The sequence below is a fragment of the Argopecten irradians genome, chromosome 4 (genome assembly GCF_041381155.1).
Source record: "Argopecten irradians isolate NY chromosome 4, Ai_NY, whole genome shotgun sequence".
NCBI classification, from domain to species: Eukaryota; Metazoa; Mollusca; class Bivalvia; order Pectinida; family Pectinidae; genus Argopecten; species Argopecten irradians.
This window is the reverse complement of record NC_091137.1, coordinates 26,071,957-26,097,377: the sequence shown is the minus strand read 5'-3', so window position 1 is coordinate 26,097,377 and position 25,421 is coordinate 26,071,957. Positions and strand designations below refer to the sequence as shown.

The 25,421-nt window shown below is 33.2% G+C and overlaps 1 protein-coding gene and 1 long non-coding RNA gene across 2 annotated transcripts; one reads left to right on the top strand and one right to left on the bottom strand.

The window, feature by feature from the left end:
* Positions 1 to 29: 29 nt before the first annotated feature.
* LOC138322445 (uncharacterized) lies at positions 30 to 6,410 on the top strand. Its single transcript, XR_011208396.1, has 3 exons — positions 30 to 218; positions 2,062 to 2,132; positions 6,347 to 6,410. It is a non-coding gene; the product is annotated as an uncharacterized lncRNA (long non-coding RNA).
* Positions 6,411 to 13,491: 7,081 nt separating this feature from the next.
* Positions 13,492 to 22,748, bottom strand: LOC138321112 (myeloid differentiation primary response protein MyD88-like). Its single transcript, XM_069264546.1, has 6 exons — positions 22,036 to 22,748; positions 21,387 to 21,458; positions 21,118 to 21,174; positions 19,909 to 20,101; positions 18,838 to 18,929; positions 13,492 to 18,307 (listed from the first exon to the last, which is right to left on the bottom strand). The coding sequence occupies exons 1-6, from the start codon at positions 22,409 to 22,411 to the stop codon at positions 17,715 to 17,717; spliced, it is 1,383 nt and encodes a 460-aa protein (XP_069120647.1). The 5' UTR covers positions 22,412 to 22,748; the 3' UTR covers positions 13,492 to 17,714.
* Positions 22,749 to 25,421: the final 2,673 nt, after the last annotated feature.

Here is a 25,421-nt window from a genome sequence, read left to right as displayed (position 1 = left end):
TTATTTCAACTATTTTAACAGAGGCGGAGTACGCACGACTGAAGCAAAAGATCATCATTCCACTAATGATGGAAGAGAAAACCAACTTGCCTAATTGGTTGGACATACTTCTTGGAGAAAGGCTGTATTACAAATTCTACAACATTGATTTGAATGATCAAACAGCATTTAAAGCACGCACGAAGGATGTCATTTCAGCTATATGTGATCACCTGCCGGTAAATCACGCCACTCGATATGTATTTGAGTCTTTTTCATATTGTCGGTTAGAGTAGATTCGCATATAGTTCTTTTTTTATCTCCATGTGTTGATCATCTACTGTATATAAATGAAGAAAATATTTAAAATAAGACAAACCTGTGTTGCTACCAATCTAGTTAAATTGTGTCAATACTGTATTGATTTGATAAGGATATAAGACAGGAACTGAGAAAACATGAAGTCCTATCTGGATAGAGTAACGGATATACTTATTATATAGTTAAAGTATGGGTCAGAGAGATGTAGCAAAATTTCTGGTTTCTCAAGACTTTTCTATTTTCCGAGACAAATCTGAGGGACATGGACAAGCTCGAGAGAAACCAGAAACTTGCTATATCCAAAAACCCCATAATTACAGAAGCTTTGATTTTCCTTAAAATATGAATTTGTTTCATAAGCTTTATATTATAGCCTACCACTAGCCATAAATCTGGAATTATATATTGTTGATTTTCCGAGAAGTTAACCACTTATATGTGGCGTAAATTACAACTGTGTCTATATTTTCCACAAACCTCGCACAGATTAACATGACGACGTGTTCGGTAACAGTTGCCGACCGATACTAACGTCTTGTTACACAACGGAGATCGTAAACAAGCCCTGCCCACTTCAAAGATGATAGAAATAGAAATACCCGAGTGCGGGTGTGGGCTAGCTTCTAGGGATGTGTTACGTAGTTTTCAAGACTAGTGCGGGTTTTGGAAAAAAGTTGGGAGATAGTAAATCTAAATTTGTAATTTTTATATAGTGTAGAGGTACATGTATGTTAGCATAATATATATATGAACATTGAAAGTCGGGGTCAAAATGAATATTTTAATACAAGTAACGCTAAATATTCAAGCCATTGGAATTTCATTACAGTACATTATATAATGAACAGTGGTTAAGTAACCATTTCTAAATTTGACTATAACTACAATGTATAACTGAAAGGTCACGGCAGAAGCTCTAAATTTAGTTATTGATTACAAAATGTTAAAGTTGTATTTCTGGTAATTTTCATTGTAACGATATGTCGCTTTAATATTTGATATTTAAACATGGACATATAACTTAATGATTAAGCTCCCCAAAACCATATGGCAGCCTGTAAGAGAGCCGAAATCTAGGAATCATATATTCCTGGTTTTGAATAAAACGCCTTCAATCACCGCCATGTTCAGTACCTTCGGGTTTTGTCGGAATTCCGAATCGTATCACGTGACTGACGTCCACTCGCCCTGCACGTGGTGATCAAGGTGTTTACGTTTTCCTTCTGGTTAATATGAGCAAATCGTGCTGGTATATGTCCACAGAGCGAGTATTTGAACCATCCAATTCACGCATTGACGTAATTCAATATTGTGTGTATCAAATATTGTAATGAGCGAGAATTAATTTCTTTGTAAATCCAGTTTGCTGAGGTCGACCACATGTTTTGTTTATGAAAAAATTGTTGACATTTTCTCTTGGTTTTACAACTCTCGTGTTACTTCGAGATTGTCGCGACGACGTTCGGAAGAGTTCGGAATGATTCGGCATCTTTAGAGCCTATTTTTCACGTGTACACGTTAAAAAGATTTTTTACATTTATAATTAAAAATACTTCCAGTGCTGTAACTTTATAAAAAGTGGTAAAATTAGAAAGTTTTAAACTTTTAGACAGACGGCGAAAAATATGTATAACACTTAAACAGTTTTCATTACGACAAAAAGAGCGAAAGTGATAGACCATACAACTTTAAAGCCAGATTAAAAGCTAATATTTAAGCGGCCTTAAATATAACTATGCATTTCCTATTTTCATCATAAAGAATGCCTCTCCATTGGACTGTTGGACACCAACTGATAGGGATAAATGGTTGAAAGACAATGAACTGAAAAGGTTGGTATTTAAAACTCGTGAATAAATTTGGTTTACCAACGGATATTTTACGATTGTGACCCAGGTAGACAGAGAAAGGATGGCCACACTTCCATGTACTAATAGTTTTAAATATTAAGATTGTTTCGATGCGTGCCCTGTATCATTTGAAAGTAATAATACACATTTTCATGTATGGATAATATAGTTTGGATTTGATAATATTACTGATATTGCTCGATTAATTTTGACATTAATATGGACATAACATTTTGGACTACGGAAAATGGAATTAGGAAAATTTATGACGGAGGATGTTTTGAGGTTTTGAGTTTATTTTAGTATATGCTGGAAAATTAAAACGTAAACCGATAAGTCCTTGATATTGACAAAATTTTCAAGCTTTTTATTTAATTTAGAAACGAAATCACAGATACATATATCAAAGTACACTGTGGAAGTTGATACATAATATATTTCGTCGACATCCGTGCTCACTACATGTATATATATGCTCCTGTCTTAAAACATGGCTGTGATGTCATCTTTTGTTATAGCTTGAGGTATAGTTGGCGCAAAGTCTACTATTATCACCTACTACTGTGGAATAGTTACCTTTTGCTGTGGAATAGTTTGTGAACTATTCCACGGGAAAAGATAACTATTCCACAGTTGAAGGTGAATGTAGTGACTCAGGTGAACATAGCTTAGCATGTAATCAGAAATACATCTTTAGTCATTAAATTCTCCGAGAAATGGATTAAAGAAACCCATGTACTTGTCAACGTTGTTGTGATGTATTTGTAAACTTATTTTCATAATACCGATATACACACATATATATATATATATATGTATACAATTTTCATCACTTCATTCCAAAATAAATTTCATCAGTTCTTTCACAGCCACTGTATCCATAAGCCAGAAAAGAATTCACTTAAACAAATCCAGAAGAGAGAAGATTAAATCCCATGAGACAAATGCTGAATTTGCTGCCAAAATGAAATTACAGATGCTTGACATTCTCTTTTCCCATATTTTGTGTATCCAAATCACTTCATATTCCATAGGAATTGCATCAATCAAACAAATATACATCCCAACATCAAGAAGATAATCATTCCCAAGGAATACTTTCAAAAAACACACTCTTTTGGAAGATGATTATACTATTTTATGTATATATCCAAGACATTGGGGAATATTTTGTTGTTGTTTTTTCTTCTAAACTTCGCTCTAAGGCCTGTGCTGCACGGGAAAAGATTTTTACCCAAATCACTTTAAATTTATATCCAAAAATCATCACTACTGCATATACAGAGCTACATATTTATGGCCCTCCATGTTGAACAGTGAAAACTAAACTGAGTAAATGTTTCAGTGTGAGTTCTATTATAGAACCCGTGCATTGACAAATATTTACAGTCAGTGGTGAATTGATAGTATAAACCCCGTTGATTTCAACCAAAGGCTACTCAACTTTATTTCTCGATAGATTGAGTATGTCACGCGCAATTTGGAGCCGCGCGGATGAATTTATGATGGTCCAAATCAGAAACTTTTGGTGTTTTCAGTACCGAACGTACGTTCGATGAACATGTACATGTATCCAAATAGGTTTGAACACATACATGTACGTGTGTAAATACAAATGTAGAAAAGTTACATTGTTTATGTTACTACCGTACCTCTTTGAGCAATGCTTCCGTGCGTATGATAAATCAACAATGTTGTGCAATGTACAGTTTTGCACATTCCGACGACGTCGCAATGTTTACATGTTGTGTGTCGGTGAGTCTGTGATCTACATCCTATTTGTATTTTTAACATCTTTGGTTTTACGCGAATGGATAAAATATGTCAGGACAACATCAGTCTTTGAGTTGGATAAGTTTAACCAAAATGACCTACTACGACAATGTATTTTTGTTCATCTTGGGGGACAGACAAGTCCTGTACGTTATCTACTGTGAATCGGCGAGAGTAGGCCTTACATACACAATGTACGTTTGGGTGTTTCGAAATATCACTGAAACGGAATCCTACAATTGTAGCTTTACAATACTTCTAATAGATATCTCTAATATTTATTGAAGTGTTTGAAACAACAATATAAATATAAGCTAACATTTTGAGAGCGGTAAACGTTTACAGTAGTGGGCCTACCTGTGTTTGTACATGTTCCTCGAAACGACGTCCGATACATTTGAAAATCTCCAAAATCCGGAAATAATGACATGGAACTATGTAAACATCCGTGTATTCAAGAAATTTCAAACGTGAACTGATTAAGTAGAACTCAAGTGATCACAAAATTGAAGAAACTCTCTGTTTGTCACACCTCCTTGACACAGCCGGTTTGAATCGGACGCCGCGTCACAACTACGTTAAATATCCTGCCACGTTATGAATTGTGTAAGCGTGTGTAATCATACGAAGCAAAAGATTAAAACCAAACTGCTTTGCATCATGGTGTTTTTAACAACAGGTAAATAAAACGATTTATAGATCAATACCGGGAAAACCCCAGATATATGCTTCATCAGACGGAACTCATTTTATTTGTATGTTAATTGATAAATTGGCGGGAATTTCCGCCACTTCGAGTGGCTGTTCCAAATGCCGTCGGAACCAAACGATATATGCTTCATCAGACGGAACTCATTTTATTTGTATGTCCATTGATAAATTGGCGGGAATTTCCGCCACTTCGAGTGGCTGTTCCAAATGCCGTCGGAACCAAACGATATAATTCAATTTTAGTCTTATAAATGCCACAAACACTATTAAGGGTAAATTTTGAGCTATGAAAATAATAATTAAGACTGTAAATATAAGGATTAAAGTCTCTTTCTGGTGGTTCTATTGAAGGATAAAGTTGAGAAGTGTATCGATATTTGTTTCATGGACCGCTTCGCGGTCCATTCCAAATATCGATACCCTACTCGACTTTATCCTTCGATAGAACCACCAGAAAGAGACTTTAATCCTTAAAAAAAATCATGCAAATCATGATTCTTGTTCTCCGAGTGAGGTAAATAACTGAATCATGAATAGGTCTCAAGGTTTAAATAGGTAGTAAGGGTTTACCTGGAGCTGTGGAATAGTTAAACAATACTCAGTGTAATAGTGGAGAGTACCAGTGACATTCAGTATTTTTAAGTCTGAGAAACACCTCAAACTGTGGAATAGTCAAGATAATGAATACATGTAGTTCTCGGCCCTCACGGGCCTCGAACAATTCATTTTTTGACTATTCCACGGTTTTCAGTGTTTCTCCTATACATAACATGACTATCACTGTTGATTAAGTAAATATATTAGATTAAGATATGGGTAATAATTGTGTGTTGCAAACTTCTGCGGATTTTCTCACAAAGATCTGCAAACATTTTGTTTCATAACCCGACGAAGTAAAAAAAATAGTTACATATATTTGCTTGTAATAAATCTTTGGGTTATGTAAACAAAATATCCCAGAGGGATCTTTGCGCCAACCAAAGAATGATCTTTGTCTGTAAGATGGATCTTTACCCAGCTTTTCAAACTTTTTCAAACATACTACATATGAAATTTGAGAAAGGTCCTTTCATGATTTTCTGAGAAATAGGGGTAACAAACTTTAACTATCAAAATCCATGACGGCGGCCGGTCGGCCATCCTGTTGACTGATCAGTCTAAAAATGCGATATGCAGAACTAGGGTCCAAGGAAAATCTACATATAAAATTTGAGAAAGATCTATTCGGTGCTTTCTGAGAAATAGAGGTAACAAACTTTAACTATAAAATTGCAATATGGCTGCCTGGCGGCCATCTTGTTGACCGATCGGACCCAAAATGCAATATGCACAACTAGGCTCCCAGGGGAACGTAAATATCAAATTTGAAAAAAGATTCCTTCAGTACTTTCTGGGAAATAGCGGTAACAAGAATTGTTAACGGACGGAGGGAAGGACGGACGAAATGCGATTTGAATAGCCCATCATCCGATGATGGTGGACTAAAAATTAACCTGTATAATCTAATTTACGATTCCATTAAATTATTTAGATTTTTTTTAAATCAATACGAAAAGTTGCTATTGTGACATCACGATAACGTCGGTTTTTTCGTTGTTCACGTTTTTCCCCATAGAGGTATGAAAACAATCGGCCAATCAGAAAGTCATATTTCATATGAAAACGAAGAAAAATGATTATTAATCATAAGATATTTTCTTATCTTATATCAGGTATGAATGCATGAGAACTATCACCCGTGAACAGCTACAATTTCTTGCCAAGATATCGGTCAAGGTATGTGGTTAGGGAAAACATTGTAGTTGCTGAGTTGATATAATTCATACATAGTTATATAGCTTTTAAATTTCACAATTTTGGAATGAAAATATTAATTCAAGTTAACCCTATTCAATTTTTCAAGTTCAACTTCTGAATTTGACTTGAATGTGATAGACGTAAAACTGTTTTCGGGTAGGCCCACAGAGGCGATATCACAAAATCAACGCTTGTGGTGGTACACAGTACCCATGATCATACTTGCGTGTTCACCCAAAATCTACATTGAAAATGTTATGTCCCGTATATAGAAGAAAATAAATTCAAACACCAAAGAGCTCATTTACATATACCAGAACCTTTCTATGGCCGATGATATGATCGAACTGATTGGTTAATTTTCGAACCAACCAGTGTTATTGTTTCGCCGGCTACAGAAACATTAATATGGCGGCCTCGGTAGAAGTAATTGAACACCGTGAGTACAGGAGCGCTTGCATATCATGTATATAGAGTTGCAATTAAAAGTATACCACCACAAGCGTACTGAGGCGAGAAAAAATTCAACTTTCTTCTCCAGTTTCAAATTACGTTTGTGATTTTGATAGTAGCGGAAATGATTTTGAACACTTGCTACTGAGTCATATTCCAAATGGAAACACTTTCCAACGTCTCGAATAAATGTATGTTCTACCTTAAAGAAGTAGTTTGATATACATGTACTTGATGCAGATATTGTTTTTTGGTTTTCATTTTGCAGGCACCCGAGTACTTTTACCAAACCCTGGAGAAGACACTCGGGCTTAGAAATCTTGAAGATGTCATGCGAGTCAGCAATGCTATCGAGAAACTTTCGTGATTTCTTTGACGGGTAGAAATCTATGGAAAAACGAATACGGACACATCTATTTCGAATCAAAATATTTTCTCTATTCCTATCCATTTTCTTTGTCATAAATACTCGAGAAAACTCTGATTAGCTTAAACGAAAAAGATCTATGAGTTTTAGTTTTTTGAGATCTTGTAAAAAGATGGTAATATGTATTAATGTCGTTGTCATCACAACCTAAAGGCAATTATGGTAGGTAGCCTTAATCGGTGAAATGCCGTGTGAGCACGACTGGCTAAGATATACATGTTTATATATTTTTATCCCATATAAAAGCTGCAGTGAAGCCATTTGTTTACTCAATACCAGCTAATGTTTTAGCTAATACAATACTATGTATTTGGATTTGTATGTGTTGGACGTTCGAGGCAGGCACGTCACATAATTGGTATTTCTGTGTTACATGAAATATTCATGAGTACTTTCATACCTGGTTTGTAGCTTTCATATCATTCCGTGGACTGAAATATTCGTCGCTAGTCGATGGAGCCAATCTGACAATAACATATCAAACAGACTATGTTGTATATTTTTTCTAATTTTTGGTTCACTGGCAACCACGACACAATTTCAACACGACGTGTTATACTGTCGATAGGAAGGGGCTGTTGGGAAATAGGATTTGGTATCATTTAAATGGTATACTCTTTGCGAAAAAGTGCTGTTTCAGAACAGCAAAACTCATTTCTGGCAGAATTTGAAGACTTAATAATCATAATCGTGCTAATAAATGTTTGCACATTGATTGGGCCTCTTGAAATTCTCATTACAAGCATCGTTTTCCTTAAATTATTGTTTACGCCCATTACAACACTTATAATTCAATAGTAAGGTAAAATCAATGCGAGAGATAACAGTATGTTAAGGTGGTAGTCTCACATTCCCCAAAATTTTCCTGTCGTTCAATATTTTTCATATTTGATTTATGAAGTAAATATGTTGTTATGCATCTTCTGTCAAAGTTTCGAAGAAATTGAACCATCCATTTTTTCTAAATAAATATTCAAATTTGCCATTTTTGAGTAGATTCTGCACATGATAAAACAGCATTAGTCTGTACTAAATCTGCCCTGTAAATGAAAATAATTAACAAAATATTCTACGATATATATATTGTTTAATTGATGTGATATATATCAATCCTTTTTTGAAGAAAATGCTTTACTTCTCGTCATAATTAATTTCTAGTGATCATTTTTGGAGGAAATTAGGTAAAAAAGACGCAAGTAAATTACCTAAAATATTCTCACCAAAATGAATATAAATCAAAATTGTGAAGTTCAATTTTCATAGAAAAATAACAGACTAAAAAGTGACAAAGTTGCTTTTAATCAGTCAATTTTCAAGAAAATTGAACCACAATTTGTCAAGATAGAGCATTTTTAGCACCAAAATACCTTCATTTTTCATTGAAAAAGACGGGATTCACAATAGAGTTATCTCCCCTAATATGTATACTTTTTATACAATCACTGCAGAATTTTCTGTTACAATATAGCCTAGATGTCCTTACTTTTAGTTTTAAAATCATTAACAATGTTTAATTAATATATATTTACCAGAAAATAGCAATTTAAGATTGATAGGATTATTTGTGTTGTTATTTTTCAAACTAATAAAATAATTTATTCATAAATTCAAACTTCAGAAAAGGGGGTATTAATCAAATCGCGGTCATTCAAATGCTTGAAGAGCTTGGGGCACTGTCATAACTCAAGCGTCTGTATGAAAAAATCATGATCTATCTCCCTTACCACGAGACTACATTCTTAAACTCTTGCACCAAAGCCTTAACCACGCCGACGCCAGGGTGATTCCATATATAAGCCTCTGAAAGAGAAATTACAAATATATGTACATGTACATTTAATTTGTTTTATCAAATATATAAATAAAAAATACATATTATGTACGTATATACGATTTCGATTTTATCTTCAGTTTGAAAAGAATCAATTGATCAGCATTTGATCCATAACCTGTATACAATATTTCATTCGATATGGAACAAATTGGCAGAAAGGCAGAAATGTGTTACGGTTTTGTGGCAGAGGTTGATTTTGTTTATATATTTATTTAGAATATGTTATGCTATGTCATTCGTAAATTATTATTGTAAATACAATATAAACATGTGTACTATATATTCCGTTTATTGATTATATGAAGATCCTAATTATGTCAGGACCGCTTGTATCAAGAACAGTGCATGTACCTAGACGTTTATGATTAGTGATAATACCTTTTACAGTATAGTATATAAATGTTTTCAAGAATATGTCTTTCGATATTAGTGAAGATATGTTCTGTTATCATTATTTTGCCATTTTTATTTATCAACACAAAAAGTTTATTTTCTTCCAAGGTAGGAAAACAACATCATTTGGCTGGAACGCTTAAAGATCATTCTAATTTCAGAACAATTGAAATTTTGTAGATATCGCATTTTTTATGAAAAGTATAAATTATGAAAGGACTATGTATGATTTGGGCTGTTTTTAGTCCCCAATTCGTCAAATTTTTAAAACTATTATTTAGTATTTTGGTAGCCATCCAAAATAATAAAAATATGCATAAATTATGAAAATGTGGATATTTTGACAATTTAGACCACTTTTTGCTAAGTTTTTGTTTTAAAAATCATAGAACGCATTCTAAAAGATGCTCCACCGCCGACAGAGCATAAATGATATTCTTCATTTGAACAATAATTGGTGTTTAATTGTATATATATATGCCTAATCAAAACAAAAAATAATATAAAAAAAATTATTTCGCCTTTGGTGCATGCACAATTAGTACTTCATTCCATATAGCATATAGTGCCACGGAATTTTTTCGGGATGCAATTAATTAATTTTCATATTTTTAACTTGAATCAAAATTAGAAGCTCAAAATTTTTTAACGATGGTACTGGTGTAAAGTAAGTAACTTTTGTAACTGAAGAAAAATACTAAATCGTCTCCTTCTGTTTTTGATAGTGAAAAAATACCATTTTTCAGCGGTGGAGCATCTTTAAACAAACTTTACATTTCTCCTAAAGATGTATTGAAAGTGCATATATATTCTCAGTAAATATTAAGTTTGTTCATGACAAGGATGCGCTCTATCGTTCTTAGACAAAAACTTAGCAATCAACTTAGTCAAAATTTCTACATTTTCATAATTTATGCATATTTTTGATGGTTACCATGGCAACTACAGCTACAAAATTAGAAAACAGTCATAATAGTTGTATCAGAGATGTACTTTATATGTCAAATTCAATAATTTAGATACTAAAAAACAGTTTTGAAACTCTGATAAATTTTGGGGCCAAAAAACGTCCAAACCATACATAGTCTTTGATTAATTAATTAATTAAATTGGAAGACATTGATTGTAAAAATATGAAATACATGTATGTAAGTAAATCATTAAAGTATGTTCACGTTTAATGGGATGGCATTTGTTCTGCGCTACCACTAAATGTTTACACTTTGAAGCACGTTTGCGATAAAAAATACACTGTGTAATCTACATATACATGTACTATCACTGTCAGAACAATATGGGACGCCATAGCCATCACCTATTGTTCAAATACACCATAAGAATTTGTGATTTCGTTATTATTAATATTATCACATTACATTATATAATGTAGTATCATTTTATCAATATTTTATTTGGTATTACCAATATAGTATTTGCTTTGAATAATATTTCATTTCCATTTGCCATCATAGATGTATTTGCTTTAATCATTATATCGATCAATAATAAAGATAATATTAATTGATTTTATTAGGTCACCTGAGACGAAGTCTCAAGTGACATATTCTTATCGCCTTTTGTCCGTCGTCGTGCGTCGTTTGTCCGTGAACAATTTACATTTTCGACTTTTTCTCCAAAACTGCTGAAAGTATTCTAATGAAATTTTGTAAAACCTTCTAAGGCATAAGGCCAACCAAAATTTTGAATAATATGGTCCGCACCCTAGGGATTGTAGGAGGGGCCAAAAGGGGTAAAATTGACTAAAATTTCAAAAATCTTCACCGATCCGGTAGAATCAAATACTCTTCATTGATAAAAAAGGTCTTAAGGTCCTTTACAAAAATTGTGAATTATATGACCCTGGGGTCTCACGTTACCCCCTGGGGAAGGGGTTAAGTTTACTATAGTTTATAAAGGGAAAACCCTTATTTGAGTATTATTTGGTCGGTTGAAATAGGAAATGGGTCAAATGTTGTCAGAATTATCGGGAATAAGAGATGGCCATTGAATACTATTAACAAATTCTCCATTACTGACCCCTGGGGCCTTAGGGGGAGGCAAAATGAGTCAAATTGGCTAAAACTTTAAAAATCTTCTTTGTAAATTCTGGAAATGGTAGAATCAAATATATAGATGAAAGATGGTCATTTAAAAAATTGTGAATAATAAGACCCTGGGGTCTCATGTTATCTCTGAGGATGGGGTCAAGTTTACTATAGTTTATATAGAAAAAAACACATTTATGAGCATTTTTTTTGCAAAATTTTCATAGGAAATGGGTCAAACGTGGTCAGAATCATTAGCCTGATATAGCATGCTAACATTACATCCATAATGATCTGGACGACCCCTAGGGGCAAAGGGGCGAGGACAAAAGAGGTCAAAATGGCTAAAATTTTAAAAACCCTTCTGAATTTACAGATATGATGAAACCAAATACTCTTCATAAGTCAAATTTATAAAGTCACTGGCTAACTTTAAGGGCCAGATGAGCCAAAGTATAGTGTTACATTCTATATCCGAACTCAGCTGACCGTTAAGACCCATAAGCCTCTTGTTTATACATTTGTACTTGATGACATATTGACCTGAACAGCTCGTCTCGCACATGGTCAAGTACTCTAATTGGTGTCATGATGATGATGGTGATGAAGGTCAAGATAAATTATAAAATATCCTTAATTTGTCTGTAATATTGTTACAGTTATTTGGTGTTACGGTTGTATTATTTTGACTTCCCACTTCTTCCTTATCTGTTTTGTTGTGGCATATATACTGTATAATTAATATATCGTATAGCTTGTAATTTTTGCTGAAATTCTATTTTAAGGTTTTCACTGTTTTTAACGAAAGATAAGTAGTAACCCGTATATATCATCCTAGCCAAATCGTGAAATTTCAAATTGGTTATTAACGTAAATATTTAGTAATGTTTTACCTACTATACTATAAAGGAATGTTCATGTAACTGGGCCACATTACTGTAGTAATATTGTATTAATTAAGAGAAATAATATGCAGTTTGGTTTGATTAGTTTAACGTCCTATTAACAGCCAGGGTCATTTGAAGACGTGTCAGGTTTGTTGGTGGAGGAAAGCCACCGCCAAGCGGTCAGTACCTGGCAACTGCCCCACATGGGATTCGAACCCGTGACCCAGAGGTGGAGGGCATGTGGTAATATGTCGGTACATGTTAACCACCGCGGCCCCCATGCAGATTGATAAATGGCACGAGCCAAAAGTGCTGAGATTACAGATTAGTGCCTACCCTATATATTTATATGAAAATATTTGTAATTGATTATGTATCATTAATAAACAAAACATACTATCCTAACATGGGCTGTCTTGATATATCATCAAATTATTTTGAATGGAGTTGAAATATACTCTTAGATTATAGTATTTACGTAAATTTTCATTGTGAGGTTAACTTTGTTACTGTAATATACTTTTTACATATATACGTATTTGATGACATAAAGTATTGATTTGACATTTAAATTGATATTCTATTTTCAAATTTCCTACAAGTTAAACACCTCCGAAACCAAGAAAAATAGATATAGTCAAACCCGTCTATAAAGGACACTAAAGGAACATAGCACAAATATCCTTCATACAAAAGTAATTATGTAATAAATATCACCACATTGGGTTGATAGGTCTGCATGTCATTTATATACATGTATGTATATATTGACTATAATCAGATAGTACATTGCACCAAATGATGGCGTGGTCCTTTATAGAGAGGTGTCCTTTATATAGAGGTGTACTCTAGAGCAGGTTTTACCTTACTAACCAAAGTTATCTGGTTTTATTTTCCTTTTTGTTCAAAAGTGAGGCGTTCCGGTGTCACATTCTTGTAGTCGTCCCATATTTTTCAAGATTTTTGTATTTTTTTTTAAAGATAAAGTGTTGGTATGAACAAAAAGAGATTACACGTTACCATCAGAAGATAGTTATTTATTTTTCATGATTTTTAATTTCTACCGAAACATATTTTGTTCTAAATTGATATCAAAAATGTACACTGCCATTTCGATTCGTTAATCATAAAATGATCAGAACAATCCATGTATCCAAGGTGATCAATACTATAGAAACAAATATAGAAATCATTATCAAAATATACTTATCAGTGGCACACCGTGTTCTGTTTTACAATAAAGTTTAAAATGCAGTAAACTAAGGCATCTTGTCTATAAAATGTCATTGTATGCAATGTAAAGGCATTTTTCTCTTTAAAATCAGTCATATTATGCAAATAACCAACAATGACAATTATTTACAAACAATTAACATTTAATATTATAAGACTCTTTCATATGTGGATATGAAGGATAGGGATATTCTACCCGAGGGTCACAAAATCTTATAAAGCTCGAAGCTTGTCATAAGTTTTACAATAGTTTGTGATCCCATGGGTAGAATATCTGTAATTTTCTCTCATACCTAGACGTTTTATTGCAATTTTACTCCTATGATTATTCGTCATTTTTAAATAAATTCTAGGAAAACAAACGGAACTGCAATTCTCCATACATAAATATTGCTTGATTTTAACACCAATCCCGTTGTTTGTATTGTAAACACAGCCACGTTTCTGTTGACGCTGTGACGTAACCCGGTTGAATTACATGGGTAGTCATATATTGCCCTAGCCTTAGAACAGCCAATTTAAAATGTACACATGTTGGTATGAGAGAAAATTATCTCTTATATATACCCACTACATCTAGAGAACAAAAGTAATGATTACATGTACGCCTACACCACACTAAACCACCACTAGATAATGCAGAGTAAGTTATTTTCATTCAAATGAACATTCTTGTACAGCGAATTGACAAATAAACCATCACCAGATTGAAATGTAAAAACATTTCATCAGCACAAAAATTCCATAGTGATGTTTGATGAAAAGTTATCATCATGGTCAGTTACAGATCTTGTATATGTGTATTGTTTCTGCTAATTAGACCAATTCCAAAGAACAAAACCACTATCACCTACATGTCATGTTAGAACATTTGTGATGTATCCCAATAAAGTTCTATCACGTGAATTCTTATGAGCTAACTCATATTTAAGTGCACCCAAATTCCATAGTGATTTCCTATATATTTACACATAATTATGTCGGTACCTGACCTTTAAAGTAAACTGATTTTTAACTTTAAATCGTTACCAAGATACAAACGTTCATTTTTTAATCACTGACATCATGTACAAAAAGCTGTTTTTTTTTTTTATCTTATATATTTTTTCTATTTTCTATCTTTTTTTATTTTGTCTACTTTTCTTTTTTCTGACGTTTTTATTTTGCAAATTTTACATCTGACATAACTTTATCTGATCAAACATTTATTATTTGTTTACGTGATATAATTTATAAATGTCATAAAATACAATGTAAGTTAAAGCCATAGTTGTAACGTACCCATATTATACAATATGATGAAGTCATAATCACATTCCCATATTATACAATATGTTGCAGTCATAGTAACATTACCATATTATACAATATGATGAAGTCATAATCACATTCCCATATTATACAATATGTTGCAGTCATAGTAACATTACCATATTATACAATATGATGAAGCTATAGTATTGTTCCAATATTATACAATATGTTGCAGCCATAGTAACGTTCCCATATTATACAATATAATGAAGCCATAGTATTGTTCACATATTATACAATATGTTGAAGCCATAGTATTGTTCCCATATTATACAATATGTTGAAGCCATAGTAACGTTCCCATATAATACAATATGATGAAGTCATAATCACATTCCCATATTATACAATATGTTGCAGTCATAGTAACATTACCATATTAAACAATATGATGAAGCTATAGTATTGTTCCAATATTATACAATATGTAGCAGCCATAGTAACATTCCAATATAATACAATATGTTGCAGCCATAGTAACGTTCCCATATTATACAATATAATGAAGCCATAGTATTGTTCCCATATCATACAATATGTTGAAGCCATAGTAACGTTCCCATATAATACAATATGTTGCAGCCATAGTAACATTACCATATTATAATTCAATTTTGCTTGTTACGAGCATTTTCATTGGTTTAAAAATTTACTTTATCAGCCCATAAAGGAAAAAATGGCGTCGCCGTTTGTGACGTTGCTTCTGATTGGCTGAGATGACGGCGTAATGATTTCATAGACAATAGAGTCCCAGAATGAATTTTGAGTATTGAAGAGATCATCTTTAGTAATTTGAATTATAAGGATTAATTTGAATAGATTTTTTATGTTATGGAGATATAACACAAAAATCTGAGTGTACTCTCATCATAAACCACTTCGCGGTTTATTTAGAGTACACTCAGATTTTTGTGTTATATCTCCATAACATAAAAAATCTATTCAAGTTAATCCTTAAATACAATATGACGAAGCCATAGTATTGTTCCCATATTATACAATAAGTTGAAGCCAAAGTAACATTACCATATTATACAATATGGTGAAGCCATAGTATTGTTCCCATATAATACAATATGTTGCAGCCAAAGTAACATTACCATATAATACAATATGTTGAAGCCATAGTACATGTACTTATAATTTAGTAACTTATTTTGGGAGCCACCATTGTCACAAATAAACTGGCCAGGGTTAAGAGATATACCGGGGGGTAATAATGTTTACTGAGATTCTCTTCTGGCACGAAAGGCAATAGTATTCTGTTGTACACAAATCTGTTGTATTTTCGTCTGTTTTTACGCATGATACTGGCAAAAATCTGATCATTCATTATATAATAATCAGATTGTATATGACATTTTAATTTTAATACCCACATGTAGCTACATCCGGCATGACCACTGAACTATATAAAGCGGCCAGGATTTTGCTGATAGAGGAACTTAACAATGTTATTATACAACAGATCATCTTAAATGAATGCTATGCAAGATGTAGCATTAATGACAAAATTCATATATAAATATAACTGAAAATCATTTATATCCATTGATTAAAAACATCTATTGATAGCAATTTACAACAAACAATACAGTGCCATTATCAAATATAAGCACTTTGTCCTTCTAAGGTAAAGAGGTGCAGAAACACACACATCTGTAATACAACATTGATAAACAAAGTTAAATAAATCTTCACAATGCTGGGATATATCAATATACAACACATCACTATGTGTTCAAATTATAAGCAACTGTAAAAACTATTCAAGATTAATTAGTGTAAACAAATTTTCATAAACAACACAAAATAAATTCATTGTTTTAGATAGTATGCAAATTGACTATTTGTATAAATAACTTTTTATCAAGTAATAAATTAGAAACATTTCTTTAAAACTGTTGAACTAACTGTCTAGAACAAAACATTAGGGTTTCTTAACATGTATAACCTCAGATGGCCTAAGATGGGGATAAAACACCAAACAAGATTTCCTACGTAATATATAATTACTGTTGAGAGTCATTTTGCTGTTTTGTCGTCTGACACAGTAGTAGTCAAATACAGTGCAATATTTAGGATGACAGCGGGAAACATAAGACGACCCATTTTATGAAAATTAACATTTCATTTATTTTAATTAAATCGTTCAGAAGGTGTACATGTTGGAATGTGCAGTATTAACGGTAACTTAATAACTCTTGCAACTCTACAAAATTATCGATCTTGTTTCGCATTCCAATTTTAACAATTAAAAGCCGATTCGGAAAGGTAGTGGGCCTTTAAGAATTCAGTTTCGTATCCATTAAGTTAATTCTGTGTATCACTTGTATATCTGTATAGTACTACATGTATCATAATACAAACTATTAATATAAACATATCTGACAGACATTTTGTCATGATCCAGTCTCAAACTTGAACAAATACAATGGTAATATACACCTGGAATGAGTTCAAAAATTACTGATTTGATCACATGACAATAAACTTTTAAAGTAAATGTTATTTTAAGCATAATCAACGCAAGGCAAGATATATTTACTGTAAAGGCAATAAAAATATGGACGTAGCCATTGTTGAAGAACACATATCATAACAATTAAATAATGGTGTTAACAGTCTTAAACCAAGAACATATAATAAATATTATATTTCATTAAACTGCCATTTTGTTGTAAGATATGTTTAGGTTTAGTTTACTTTAGCTGATGAGCTACTTGACCCTCCAAAAGCTGCACTTGTAATTTTTTCAAAGCGTGCCTTCATTCTTTTTCGTAAATCCGATTTCTTTCCTTTACCAGTTGTTGTTGGTCTGCTGTAGATAACTTCATGTTTTCCTGTTGATTTAGAATCGGAAATGCAGGATGGACCGGGCGCTGAAAACGAGTTTACTGATGGGGGTGACATAGAGTGTGACATCTCGGATTCACTCTGAGAGAAATCACTACTAAGATCAACCCAGTCTGACTTCATATCCTCCAGACTGTCACTGGAGATCTCCATCTTTGCTTCTGAACTGGACGAAAGTGAAAGTCCGATAGCACTATCTGGGGAAGATGCCATTGAGGAGATTGATCCATGTGAGGAGCTATGCGAGGATGACCCTTGACCCCAACCACTAGCGACTGGGTCGAGTGGTTGTTTGATCGCTGATGACAGACGATTCCAAAACCATTCCTGAAGGTCGACCTTAGTGTAGTCACACAAGGTGACGTGACGGAGTATCTGTGGAATTATCCTCATCGGCTCTATAATGACGGGTATGAGTTTCTTGCTCCGGGCACCTGCAAATATTAAACAAATCAAATATATAATGAATGTACCTAGTTTAAATCCAAACACATCTACATGATTATTTAAATAGCACAACTGTCAATATCACTCTTTTTTTCTCTTCTACTTCTTTTGATCAGTTTTCCTATGCAAGAATAAAGTAACAAATAAAAGTACATGTATACTAAAGACATGAATGCAACAAATTTATCTGATATGTCAAGATAAACATATTCAAAATTGGGTAATAAAAGGAAGGGAAGCTAACAAAGAACTAACAGAATTGTGTTAGAAAGAAAAGGCAAGACAACAGAGGAAAAGGAAATGAATGAGAGATGGAACATCTAAAAGGATAAAGATGGAACAATCGAGAACAGGGAATTATTTATAGAAATATAACAAACAAGGAAAATATTTTATCTTATTTTGTAACAGATGGACAGAAAAAAGAGACAAAACATAAGAAAAGAATTGAAAGACAAAATAGAAAGACATGATAGAATTTATTTATTTAAGTTTCAATTTGAACACTTTTACTTACCTGGTGACAGGGCGTGAGCAAATTTAGACTGAAAGTCACATGCGCTACTCTGTAGATAGTTATTGGAGAGAATGATCACCATTCTTCTACACCTGTTATATAAGTAAAATAACATACAATGGTAGCTTGTTATCGTAAACCAGTTGAAGAACAATTCTGCCCCGGTATTTTATATTTTACATTGTTATACCCCTATAATATAGCTTTTATATATAAACTCTATTAACAAAAATGCCAATTAATGAAATGTTCTGTCGAGTGGTCCAAAAATCTGTTAAAATCGACTGTTAAAATGTGCTGTTGGACCAGAGTGACGTCACAATGGGGTATAACAAAACAGTTATCGACGGGATGTTTAGGCAACAGATGACTTGTTGGACCCTTACACAAACTGTAGCCCTCAGCCTTCGGCCTCGGGCAACAGTTTGTCTTCAGGTTCAACAAATCATCTGTTGCCCTCAACCCCAGTCAACAACTGTATACTGTTACCATATAAAAGAGTATGTTTTAGGTAAACCAATCAGATCAACTAACATTACTCAAAAGGAATCACATATTTGTCAAAAATGATACACTTGCATGTATTCCCTTGAAGGGATAGATATAGCTATTACCATTCTATGATTTTTCCAGTTTATTTCATTTACCTATACCTAATATACAAAACTGTAGTATTAATAAATATGCTTCAATTCATTCTGTTGAGTAGTATGTATATATTTGATACCCTCAGGGTCCCTGTCATTAAAATGATTCATTGAGCTTACAATCTTTCAGGAACACCAGCTAAAAACTTACATGCATTGACCATTTTACAAGAATGTCAATGTAGATCTTTCAAAAACACATGGATATGTTAATAAAAGACAATACACTAGGATCTGTAGAATGGGATTAGGCACTGATTTCTCAAAACAAACTTAAATAAAAAACTGTCTTTAGTAATTTTTTTGCACATTAGTTACAAAAGGAGAAAAAATTAAGTTTAGTCTTAAGCCTGCGCTTTCGTTTTGAGAAATCAGAGCCAGGTGTTTAGTATATAAACATAAACTATATTGGAGATGTCCTTACCGTGACTCGATGAGCTTCGCCTCTATAACATATTTAGATGCCCCTGGTAAGTCGTCTCTACCAGGAATGAACAATTTGAGTTTGTGTGGTTCTCCTTCCAGTGTCTGTATCATATTCTTCACAAAATTGAGATCTTCTCCCTCATGGTTGTACGACACAAATGCATCAAAGTACTGAGGAGAGTTGTTGTCAACTACAAAGTTCATTAGAGGATGAGTTATACAAAATGTCTTGGTAGATTATACGAAAAGCATGCTAGGCTGCAGCTTATCTAGTCCGTCAAACCTGTATGTCTATATTTTCCAATATATGTATTAGGCAAAAAAACCCATAAAAGCCTAATAATATAGGCTGGTTTAGCGGACTTCAGCTTATCAGCATAACCTAGACACAAAATTTCAATACACATTAATGTCAGCAATTTTCAAACAAAACAATTGAAATGACCAAGTAATAAAACTTCCAATGACTCATTATAGCTACATGTACCTGCTTTCAATATATCTATAAACAGCTAGGTTTCACACAAATGATCCTTACATTTTGAGAAAGATTTTTTGTTTGTTTGTTTGATTAATTAACGTCCTATTAACAGCTATGGTCATGTAAGGACGGCCTCCCATGTATGCAGTGTTTTGCATGTATGTTGTACAAGGTGCGTGTTTTGGGAGACTGCGGTATATTAATGTTGTGTCTTCTTGTATAGTGGAACTGTTGCCCTTTTTTGTAGTGCTATATTACTGAAGCATGCCGCCGGAGACACCAAGCAACACACCCCACCCGATCACATTATACTGACAACGGGCGAACCAGTCGTCCTACTCCAGTTATGCTGAGCGTTAAGCAGGAGCAGAAAATACCACTTTTATAGACTTTAGTGTGTCTTGACTAGGGGACAGAGGCGAAGAATATTTTGCTGTACAGAAAAGCATTTTATTTATGGTATCTAACAAATTCATTATCATTCAGTAGAATGTGATTTTCATTTATGTAATGAAAATTATCTGGTTTAACTGATTGTCGTCATCATAATTATGATGTGCCAGATTTTGGTGTCTGAGTAAGGAAAGAGTTCCAGGAGTAAAACCAACCCCTTAATTGGATAGCCATATGCCTTAACCTTTTGCTGGACTGGTTCATCATTCCTGTCAGCCATTATCGAAGTTTAGTCAGGTTTATAACAGATATGTGTACCGGGTATATACTTACCATCCCCTATACAAAGAATAGCTTTTTCATCGACATGCTGGTCAGAACTCTGTGAGACTGCAAAACATAATAAAAATGGAACTTAAGATTTATTATTAGAAATCCTTATTTCTCTTCAAAAATAACTAAAACCAATTAATTTCATTATTTCCTCTGAAATTGAAGTCATCACTATTAACTGTTTTTACAGAAGACACCCATATTATCTATGACATAATACGAGATTTTTTTTTCAGTTTAAGAAAAAAAGTGTGAATTTCCTACTGTACCATCATTGCTCTGTACTGGTCGTATGTCCTCTTCTCGTTGTTTGTTCCTTTGATAAGCTTCTACATCTTTTACTGAAAGTGTTACAAATTGATAATATGATAATATTTCATATAGATATACATCTGTACAGTACAGTTTTCCTCAACGGCAAAAAGTAACAATTAAATTAATCAATGGCACACAAGATTTAAAACTTGAGTATAAATTAAATCAGCAATTACAATTTTCATATCACATTGCATTGTTGATAAACATTAATATCTGGAAATATGGTTTTAATGCATGATATCTTACTTTGTAAATATTTCTTCTTTTTAAAAACAACATAGAATTTATTCTTTGGTCACAGTATCTTTCCTCTCAGACTTGCACATAAATGAACTAATACATATAATCTTTAGCACAATGTATTACCTCCGAGATACATATTCAGTCATCAAATTCTTAAATACATCATAGAATATACATGTATATTGATGTTAATTCGGATGATATAAAAAGTGTTCAAGGTCCATGCACTTAAAACCTGCACATATGTATATATGTTTGTGATAAAAGAGATCAGGCTTTAAAAGAATACACATTTTTTTTATATGAAATATATATTAATTCTAACAGAATTACAAATTATAATACCAGTATATTTACCTATAGCCAATTGACAATCCTTCATAACATCGAACCTGTTGAGAATGTATAGACCCTCCCAAAGTTTGCCTACAGTCGGAGACACCAGGTTTTCTCGTGTTTCGGACCATTCTTCCAACAACTCCTCGGTCGGACTCTTCTGTCGTGCAAAATGTTTTATTTCCAGGTAAGAAAATCCAACGAATTCTGCAAGACCACTGAAATCGTTAACATATCCCGTATCCTCGTCCACGACATCTGAAGGGGCGTTGAGATACAGAGCGATGACCCTCCTCACGGAATAGCGAAGCGCAATTAAAGGGATGTTGAGGAAGTGATCAGGAAGTGCCAAACTTTCTCCGTTCCCATCGATAACCTCTGGCATTTGTGAACTCATATTCTAACTTGATATTAATCTTGACCACATATGCAATGCTTTCAAATATCAAAAATCTACATCTTATTCACAAAAACAAAGTCAATATATATATGGATATATCCATAAGGTCAATCTCGGAAACTATTTAGGCCTACGTACCAGTTGGCTACTTTCGGTTGTTTATGTCGTAGTTTGTGAACTTTACTTCCGGGTTCGTATCACAAGCATCAAAGTGACAATGACAATGCATATTACATTGTATTCGAATCAAGCGTTGTGCTGAACGGAAAGAAAAGGGGAATTCCCAATCCCGTCAACATCCGAGGGCGTTATGTGATCATAAAATTAATACAGACTTTCTATACTCTATATATTGAACGGAGATGTTATATAAGAATCTATATTTTATTCAGATATGTATTGATATGGTATGTGAGGACTTTGTCAAGGCTCGTATGAATACAAAATAAAATGAATTATGGCGATCCCGTACCCAACCGAACTCGTACCCAAAATTGGCTAACTCGTATCCAAGGTTGGCGAAGTCGTACCCAAGCATGGCGAAGTCGTACCCAGTAAATTTGGCGAACTCGTTCCCATCATTTAAATACTGTTATAAGTTGTGCAGACCACATGTGTTGTGTTGTTTGCGATTGAATATGCGTGCATACGCAGGCGTACGATATTACAGGGTTAAAGGGAGACAACTTGGACAAGCAAGTATACCATCACGTAATAATGTTTGTACTACACAGTACAATCAGAATTTACTATTATATTTGTGATCTAAAACTAAATTGATTGATTTTTATATATATATATACACATACATATGATAGGAATTATATATTAAATAGTTTCATATGTATTCAAGATTACATACTTACTCACCAGTTTGTGATTTAAAAGCAACAACAAAGTATGCAAATAGAGTTCAATATGATTTCATTTTATTCAATTCTTTCAATCTATTACTTATAATACATGTATATCCATAACAAATAGCAACAACAGACACAAAGACAAAAAGATGTAAACACGAATGTCCAATGGGTTATGTACCAAATGTTCATAAATCCTAACAGTAACACTATTCTAGATAGTCCTAGTCGGTCAAGGTTGCACATCGCTTCAGCATGGTGAAGCTGGACATCTCTCAACCGGCGTATCTTCCCCAAAGGTCAAATAGCTTGGCCTGGATAGAGCTAGTCTGAAATTAAAGATGGTAAGTTGCTATAATATACTGCCAGATTGTGTTACTATATTGTGTTATTTAAAATATAAAATTGGTATCTCAAGCTCCATTATTTGGTATTTCAAGTTCTATCGGACTAATTTTATGCCATATTTGAATATATTTTAAAAATCAATATTCTCTGTTCAATGAATAAAGTTCATAAATGTATTGAAGCATTAACGATTAATTAATTGAAACGTACATAATGTACCTGCTTCTTCTGGTGTCTGCTAAGCTTCGGACACCAATAATCGCCGTTGCAGAGTCAGAAGAGAAGCTTCCCCAAACAGTAGAGGGACAAGCTTATAGATCCCGAGGTTCCCTTCTAAAATGATAGAAAAATGTTTATTATATATATTTTGAATGACTTGTTTCTAATGCTTTTTTCTTCTCGCAAAATACAAAGTTTCATTTCATCATCAAGAATAGTTAATGCCAATCACATTACTTTAACTTATGATAGCATTAGATTACATACACGTATATAGTGAGTAAAGATATTATATCTGAATGGAATTGAATTTACCTGCAGCCTTGTCATTGATGCGGCGGTGCCACCCCTCAACATCGTTGTTGGTACGGGTGGCCTGCCCGAACACACTCCAGCAGGAGGGAGCCCACAAATCGCTGACTATCCATCTGCGCTCAACGTATGACATCATGTCCATCAGTGCTGGTGCATCAGTCTTGGCCTTCGGTCTGAAATCAGAATATATGGGTAATAAATAATATATTGGTAAAAAATAGGTAACATTACATTTTTATTATGTAATTCAATACATTATCATTTATATTCAATTATAAAGTAACAATATCGCCATAGAAAACAAAGTTTGGTGTAATATCTATTATTGATTATTATGGGATTTTAAATACTTCTGTATGAGGTATATGGTCTATTATATAATTTATGTATTTTCTATTTATGAAGATCGATAAATAGACTAACAAACAAACAAATAAATTCATCAAAGTTATAAAACATCGAAATTAACGCTATTGGCTCATCTTTGCAAGAATTGCAAATGAATGCAAAATCGGCCTCGCCTCTGTTGTCTGCTCTAAACAGATCTCTGGATATTCCTGAAGTAACATATATATTTTAATAAAGTAAAATCACTTTTTATCATACATATTGAAAAAACAGTTGTGTTACAAACCCTTTAAAACACATTCATATTTCTTATATTTATAATTACCAGGTCTGTCATAAACGAACTATAGGGTCCAACCAGTCAAATCACGGGCATTTGCAGACTAAAAATAATAATCTGACAGCATGATACTACCAAGACATCTACTTAAGCATTGATGTCACTATTTTTTTAACTTCATCAGACAATTTCCCCCATAGTGCCTTGCGGTCATCTCTGTAAACGGCCCAGCGAAATTTCAAGATTCTTGAAAAGCATACCGGACAGGTCCGGTATTGACGTTCTGTCAATAACATATACATGTAGTCTACACATATAAAAAATACCCCTTTATGCTAAATAAAAACACTTTTTTATATAATATATATAGTGTTTTATATAGTATATAGGGGTATTTTTTATATATGTATACTATATATTATTGACAGAAAGTCAAACTCCTGTGAGCATACCAAATTCTTTAATACATATTGTAAGTTTTCTTTTGTATCTTACATAATACTATTTGATCATTCAATATCAAACCAAACAGTAACGGATTCTTTTGTGGATACACTAGATTTACTTGTAAGTTCTATCTGGAATGGAACGGAGATTTATCATTAATGGCCAAAAATCTGATGTGCACCCAGTAGGC